Source organism: Lygodium microphyllum, chromosome 27 (assembly GCF_053477565.2).
Source record: "Lygodium microphyllum isolate KBCC chromosome 27, Lygodium_microphyllum_v1.1.10, whole genome shotgun sequence".
Classification (NCBI taxonomy): Eukaryota; Viridiplantae; Streptophyta; class Polypodiopsida; order Schizaeales; family Lygodiaceae; genus Lygodium; species Lygodium microphyllum.
Window position 1 is genome coordinate 48,434,318 of NC_141161.1, and position 7,660 is coordinate 48,441,977.

Sequence of the window (7,660 nt, forward strand, 5' to 3'; positions counted from 1 at the left end):
CTTTTTTTGGTAGCTCTTTGCTTCTACCTCCTCTTTTGTATGATTCAATCTTCCATCCTCTCTCTCTTGCTCTATTGTTATTCTCTATCTCTACCTCTTACTCTCTCTATCTATATTTCTCTCTCTTCTCCTTCTTACTATCTCTTCTTCCTTCCTCACTTATCCTCTTCCTCCTATCCTTCTTCTCTTCCTCCCTTCTACTCTTTCCCTACCTCTTTTACTCTCTATGCCTCTTTCTTTATCTTCTCTAATCTTCATCTCCTCCCCTACTTTTCTATTCCCTCTTCCCTTCTTTTCCTCCTCTCCCTCTTCACTCTCCTTCTTTGCATAGTCTTCCCCTGTGTGTGTGTGTGTGTTCCTCTCATTTCCACCTATCTCTACCACTCTCTTTCTCTCTCTTCCTCTTTGTCTCCCCCCCCCCTCTCTCTCTCTCTCTCTCTCTCTCTCTCTCTCTCTCTCTCTCTCTCTCTCTCTCTCTCTCTCTCTCTCTCTCTCTCTCTCTCTCTCTCTCTCTCTCTCTCTCTCTCTCTCTCTCTCTCTCTCTCTCTCTCTCTCTCTCATGCCCAATGTTGCAAATAAATGAGAAGACTAGCCAATTTAGCCTTTAGCAAAGGCTTATATAGCCTTGTAAAGGCTACTATTCGGGCCATTGCTACATCAAAATCTCCCTCTCATTGCTAGTGATTCCATTGAGGCTATTTTGATGACATTTGTTTGTATAATTCATAGCAACTTTAATGCCATCAAGGTGATGATCCTAATGTGATGATTGTGAGGTGTGCTTGATTCTTGAGGTAGAGGGTGGCAACGATGACATGATGTAGTAGGCGATAGTTTTTCTTTTTCTTTCTTTTTTCTATGAAAAAAAAAAGGTTTCTAGCCCCTTAACTGCCCCCTCTCCCCTAGTTCTAGTTCACATGGAGGGGAGAAACTTTACACTATTGAAAACGATTCAAGTTCATCACTCAAAGGGAAGCATCATTTTTAGTAGCATGGATCTAAGAAAGAGATGGAAAGTGTGAATAAATATCAAGGCCGGGCCAAACTGCATGTGTCAAGGGTAGTATGTTGATTAAGGGGGAGAACCCATCATCTTTAGGAGCTACTTTGGACAAACATTGATAGTGGGAAGGTAGGTTGTTCTTTCTCATAGGAAGACTCACACTTTGAAGGCCATCAACTTTGAAGAGCTAGAAGTGTAAACATTGGGTTTGAAGAAGTATTGAGGGAATAGAATGACTCCATGCACCAGCTCTAGTGATGGCCTTTCATGCTAATATGTAGCATCATCATGTGATTGATAACATGGAACCTAGCTTGCTCCTTAGTGACCATCCAAAAATGTGCCAAATTACATGCAAAGCTTCTAATCTTGTCATGATGATGGTAGTGAGAGCTACTTGATTTCTAGAAGTAACATCAAAGGTAGTAATTTAGGTGGTTTGATAAACTTGCAGTGACTATTCAAAGGAAATCTAGTTGTTCCTAGTCCAAATTGAATGATGATGGGCATGTTCACATGTTATGGGAGAGGGAGTGTTGAAGGAACGGAATGGCTCCTTGTGCTGGTCATCCTAATGTGTATGCTATAGTGCAAATTAGAAGTTGGCTTACTCTTTGAAATAACTATACAATTATGAGAAAAGAAGAGAGATAAGTTAGTGCATTCAATTATATCCCCCTTGTGAGAAGTCGTATGTTTGGTTTATGTGCAACTAGAGTGAGAGAGGATTGAAAGTAAGCTACTATGACAAGGGTGGATACTTTAAGATATGGATGCCTCTATTGGCAAGAAGGGGGGGTAAAGATTTTGAGTCGGCCTAATCTAAAATAAATAAAAATCATTGCAAACTGGAGCTAGGAGCAATCTAATAAGGTTTTATGCTTTGAGATAGAAAGGAAAAACTCGAAGTTGAAGCTTTGAATGTGAAAGAGATCCATATAATCAAACCTAATCATGGTTAAACTACAAGGGTTTTGGTTAGACCACAACCACTCTTAGAAGATAAAGGGCCTAGGTGAAGTGGAGAACTAATCAAAAGGACTATTTGAGTCACATGAATGGGTGTTTGACTTCACACTAGTATCAATTCTTGAATTTCCTAAGGATTTTGAATATAGATGAAGTTTCACTTTTTGGTCTTCATGTGTTTTCCTTTGTTTCTCTTCTCTCCTCTTTTCTAACTCACTTTTCAGATACCTTGTGTCTTTTTTAACCTATGCACACATCCTTCTGATATATAAGTGAGACTTTTAGTTAGGTGATTTCAATAAAAACATACTCTAGTGTCCTAAGGGTGAGTCTAGGGAACTAGAAATATGTACCTATTTTCTTATGCATTTAATATAAGTGTTGCATGGTCAGAGGATAATGATAAATCTTAGATATATTAAAGCTAAGGCTATTTTGACCTTTGCTAAGGCTATACTTCGATGGGGGAGGAAAAAGCATGTTTTTGGGACACTTTTTCTTCATGTGATAGGGAGGGATGAGGAAGAGGAAGAGGGGTAGCATGTATGGTGGGGGTAGAGGAGGGTACTTGATTACAAGAAAGAAAAGAGGAGTCAAGATGAGTTTTTTCTTACTATCTAATATGGCTTGTAAGATCACAAAGAGATGGTCACATCTCCTTCATCAACAAAAGAGAATCAATCCATGGCACAGGAGCCTGGATTTTAGTACTGTCAGAGCTTGTGAAATTAAAGGTGGCTCGAGCTCTTCTTTCTCTAAGGCCATATGAACCAATAGACTTGGATTCTATGTTGTCATGCACACTGCAATTGATTCTTAAATCCTCATCGACTAATAACTATGGATTAAGTCAAGGTAGTTGGCGTAGTTGAGTCGATGATGTGGATGAAAAAGAACATTGTGTAGTTGAGTTGCAATCAAATCTCCATTTGTATGCATGAAGTTTCAGGAAGAGAAGGGGTCTATCATCATCTTTTGTGTTCACAACATCCAATATTGCTGTAGTCATCTACACGAAATAACGTTACAAACTCCAATTTAGTAATGTGGAACATGATTCCATGATGTTCATCATCAGTGCATGATTATGATTAGGGCGCATGATAAGCAATAGTGCAGGTTTTTAGTTTTGTTTTGTAGGGTCTTGTATTTTATAGTAATAATGGGTTTTGCATAACTAAAGATATTGACGAGAAGGAAGAAAGGAGAGTACTTCGAACTACACAACTTTAGGGTTTAGAGTTGACACTCTTAAAATATTTAGGGTCTTTAAAAACTTAGGATTACCAAGGGTTGGGTCTACAAAGCTGTGGCTACAGATAAGAAGTGTGTTCTTCTCTTCTATCTCTTTTCTCCTGTTTCCTGAATCTTGACTCTCTTGTTAGAGACCTCGCATCTTTTTTGGCCTATGTGTGCATCCTTCCAACAATGTTTCTCTCCATGAGCATTTCCAAGGTTTGTAAATGCAAAACTTCAACAAATGTTTGCTCTATTTATTGTTTGCTTTGTTGTCTATATTAACTATTGATCAACTCATAGCTTCTTCTTCTCAAATTCATCCGGTTTATGAGTTAACTTTAAGGTGCCATTAGGTGCTAGAGCTTGTATCAAAGGTGTTAGTGTGGAGGGGTCCATATTCTCAAAGGATATCAAGTTTAATCGTTTGGATAATTTTTGTTTTGGATATTTAGAGCTTTGTTTGTTGTTCTTCCTATTCAAACGCATGCTTATGTGTTTCTCATTGGCATAGTGCTACTTCATGTGCATCAGCTAGCATGTATGTTTGTTTAGTGTTTTCTTTATAGTTTATTGTAAATGATTATTCAAAATTAATTCAAATATTTTGAAAAAGCATACAAGTTTTTACCTATGACAATATATAGACATCTTGTTGGTTATAGGCTAATTATATTTTGACGTTATTTCATTTGCATTAGTGAGACAACACATAATCTAAAGCTTGTTTGTACTAGGTTTCATTCCTCGCCGAGTATGGTGGTTGTGCCTGTAATGAGTGAAGAGCATTAGATATGCAAGCTTCTATTTTCAAAAGAAAGCAAGAGAAGCGGAAAGACCAGTGCAACATATGTTGCTGTGAATTTGTCATAAGGAGTGACAACCTTGTTGGGTCCTTACTCTAGTCTCTTGCCTTGAGTTCCTTCAACGCCATCGAGAACTTCAAGCAGGCACTTACCCCCGGAGTTGCTGTGCGTTTTATGCAGGCTCGACAAACCGCGGCTTTGCATCGTTTGTCCATCAGACGCAGATGGTTACTTCCACGTCGATTGATGCTACTAGAATGGAGCATGATTATGTCAGTGTTTCACAGGGCACCGGCCCTAACTTGACAGAGGTTGAACAGTCCATCATGAAGGAGCAATACACCATCAACAAGCAAAGACGTACTGAAGGAGCTGCAGAAGGCAAACGATCACTCAAAGCTACAGTTAACATCTCGTTCGGGAGGATCAGAAGAAGATGTGTTGACTTTGCCATAGCCGAGGTTTTCTTCTATTTCATGGGTGTTCCCCCTTCTGAGAGGAAGAGTTTAAACGCTAGTTTTGTGCAGCTTGTCAGGCAACGCTATGCTGGTTGAGTTTAAGTTCATCGGCAAAGGCTTTTTCATGGGTTTACTTAGCTCTTGTAATGAGCAGGATTGGATTTTAGCCTGCGCTGTTGGGTACAGGGGCAATGTTGTCCTCACCATGCCATGGTCTCCTTCCTTTGCGCCAGAATCAGTCCTTCAATTCTAGTGCCTTATCTGGGTAACCTTCCCCAGCCTCCGAACATGGCTTGATGGTGAAGTGGCAGCCCTAGCAAGTGCCCTGGGTAAGGTGATTTACGTTCCAGATGTTGCAACATTTTGTGAAGCCCTCAAACCTGACACGAAAGCTGGTATTCTGTGGGATAGGAGGTCACAACCCTCGGATGCGCTGCAGCTCACTGATCCAAATGGATTCAAGATGGTTGTAGCTCTTTTCCTGATATCTGTTATGTTTACAGCAACACGGCCATTATGCGAGGGTCTGCCCTAAGTGATTCGAGAGTGAAGGAAAAGAAACTACTCGTCCTACTAAAGAAGCTCAAGTGGCCACTAATTTGTCCAAAGAGTAGACACAGAAAAACAAAAAGGGTAAGGAGCCTAATGATCAAGTAAAAGAGAGCAAGAAGGAGCCAATGCATCAGGAGGCAGGTGTGCTATGCGGCTCATAGGTCCAAATCAGGAGAATTTTAACCCCAAGATGGGTTTACAGAAAGACAAGAAGGGTAGGAAAAGGCCTTTAATTAAGGATCTCACCCACTTACCATTGGTTGACAGAAATTACTATGTAGCGATCAAGGGCCAGGAGGAGATGTGTGAGGAATGCTACTTCTGAAATGAGTAGTAAATCCAAGAAAATTATTTCACTTGCTTGGAATATTAGAGGATTATGTTCAAACAAGAAGAAGGAAGTTCTATACTCAGTTATCAGGAAGAGGAAGCCACAAATCCTTGCTTTACAAGAAACGAAAGTTGGAGAGGAGGAAGCTCTTGCCTTTCAAGTCCTAGGCTATTCTACCTTTGGCGAGGGTCAGAGAGGAAGGGGTGGTACTATGTTGATTTTACATAGAGATCTTGAGCCCTGATTTGCACGGTCAAGAGATGAAGGATCAATAATAGCTGTTGCTATTGAATCATCATGCAACAACTTGGCCATTGTTTCTGCTTACGCTAATAACAGTTGAGCAAGCAGGGCAAATCAATGGATTTTTCTACAGGGCATGTTAAATGCAAAATGCCCCATGATGTTAGATGACTGGAATATGATCACAGAGGCTGACGATAGGTCATAGGGTGGTTAGGCATCTACAGGAGTGGAGAAGGATGCTTGGAACTTACTGCAAACTTCCCATCATCTTTAGGATATGGCTCTTATTCGTATTGAAGATAATCCCCCACTGTACACTTGGCATTATCATCAATTAGGGGGGCATTGGAGAGTTGCAAGGTTAGAAAGAGTATACACCAATCAAGGTAGCTGTACTCATGATACTACAGTTTGTTTGATTGCTGATGTCATGTCACAGCTAAAGATCATTGCCCTTTACAGTTTGTCTTGCGTATTGTCACATGTAAACATTCTACTGATGGACTGCCATTGTTTCACCTTAATGCTTATTTCTAGATAATCCTCACTTCGTTAAGAAGCTACGTAGCATGTGAGATGCTGCCAAGGAGGAACAAGAAGACCCATTGACAAGGTGGGCCATAACCCAAGTAGTAAAGCAACATAGCAGAACACTTTCCATGACAAGAAGAAGAGATGTGACTAATGCCACCAGGATCAGATCAGATCTGTTATCTGCTATTCGTATGACTAATGGTGATACTATGTTTCTTACGCTTTTGCAAGAATGTAAAAGCTTCCTGGCAAAGGAGGAGTGAAACTGAGTAGAAGCTGCAAATATACAAATCAGGGCTTGTTGGGAAGCAGCAGGAGATGCCCCATCGGCATTTTGTTTCAACACCTTGAAAGAAAAGAGAGGAGAGACACGATCAGTTGCATAGAGGATGACCAAGGGGTTACCCATACACATGGTGACGAGATTCTGAAAAATTTCTGGCATCATATGGCTCCTCCTACTGTAGAGCACGACTACAATAAAGTCTACAACTATTAAAAAAAAGTGGTTGAATTCTTTGAAGGTTATGGCCCCAAGGTTACTAAGGAGGAGGCTGTTAGTATTGGCACACCTTTGACTAAAGATAAACTCCATTTTGCTCTGGTGAAGGTGAGAGATGGGAAATACCTAGGTATTGATGGTATGGTACCAGAACTCTTTAAAGCCTATGGGAGAATTGTGGGCATGACTTCACAGCCTGCATTAACTACTGCCTCAGCAAGGGTGTAAACATAAGGACAGTCAAGGTCATTCCAAAGGCACTAGCGAGACTCAAGCTAACACACTAGAGACTGTTAACAATGCTCAATATATCTTTTAAGTTAGCTACAAGGGCATTAGCATTCCGGGTGAAAACTCTATTGGCCCGCATAATCCAGCCTTGCCAAGAAGTTTCTGCCTTCCCAATGGCCAACACTTCACTGCTCAATGTTTTGCAGACCACAACTCTAATGTTGTTCATGCCAAAAAAGATCATTTACATAAATTCATGGAAACATATCAGCCATTTTCTGATCTCTTTGGCTCCATTGTCAACCACTGCAAATTCGAGCTGCTTTATTTGGGTTATGATGATCCCCCACCCTTTTTTACTGTTTATGATCTTGAGATAATTGGAAAGAAAGAGGTTTTTCATTATCTAGGTTGCTTGCTTGGGCTGGGAAACACCCCATTTTACTGGCTTAAAAGCAAGATAAAATTTACGTACAAAAGTGGAGCCAGGTCACTGCTTCATTTGGAGGAAAATTTTTAATATTAATATTAATGCTAGTTGCCTTAGTGGTCTTTGTTGTTGCCAGCATCTTTGCCTTCAATAAGACATCATGGAGCTGTTTGGAAAGGATATTGAGGAATTTTTTGTGGGTGAAACAGGAAGGACAGTCCGAGCATGCTATTTCTTGGGATGTAATTACAGTCGATAGGAAAGAGGGGGGTTTAGGAGTAGAGCCACTTCAGCTCAAATCTAACAGGCTCCTTTTGAAGCTTCTCAATACGGTGTATTTTGATCAACTATGGGCTCTTATT

The 7,660-nt window shown here is 40.4% G+C and overlaps 1 protein-coding gene across 2 annotated transcripts; it reads left to right on the plus strand.

The window, feature by feature from the left end:
- Window positions 1-3,951: 3,951 nt before the first annotated feature.
- Window positions 3,952-7,164, plus strand: LOC148012290 (uncharacterized). Of its 2 annotated transcripts, XM_087669677.1 has the most exons (3): window positions 3,952-4,095; window positions 4,195-4,475; window positions 4,627-7,164. In XM_087669677.1, the coding sequence occupies exons 2-3, from the start codon at window positions 4,239-4,241 to the stop codon at window positions 4,723-4,725; spliced, it is 336 nt and encodes a 111-aa protein (XP_087525803.1). In that variant the 5' UTR covers window positions 3,952-4,095; window positions 4,195-4,238; the 3' UTR covers window positions 4,726-7,164. The 2 variants fall into 2 exon arrangements, with proteins under 2 accessions (XP_087525803.1, XP_087525802.1); XM_087669676.1 differs by having other exon boundaries at window positions 3,952-4,475.
- The last annotated feature ends 496 nt before the right edge of the window (window positions 7,165-7,660 follow it).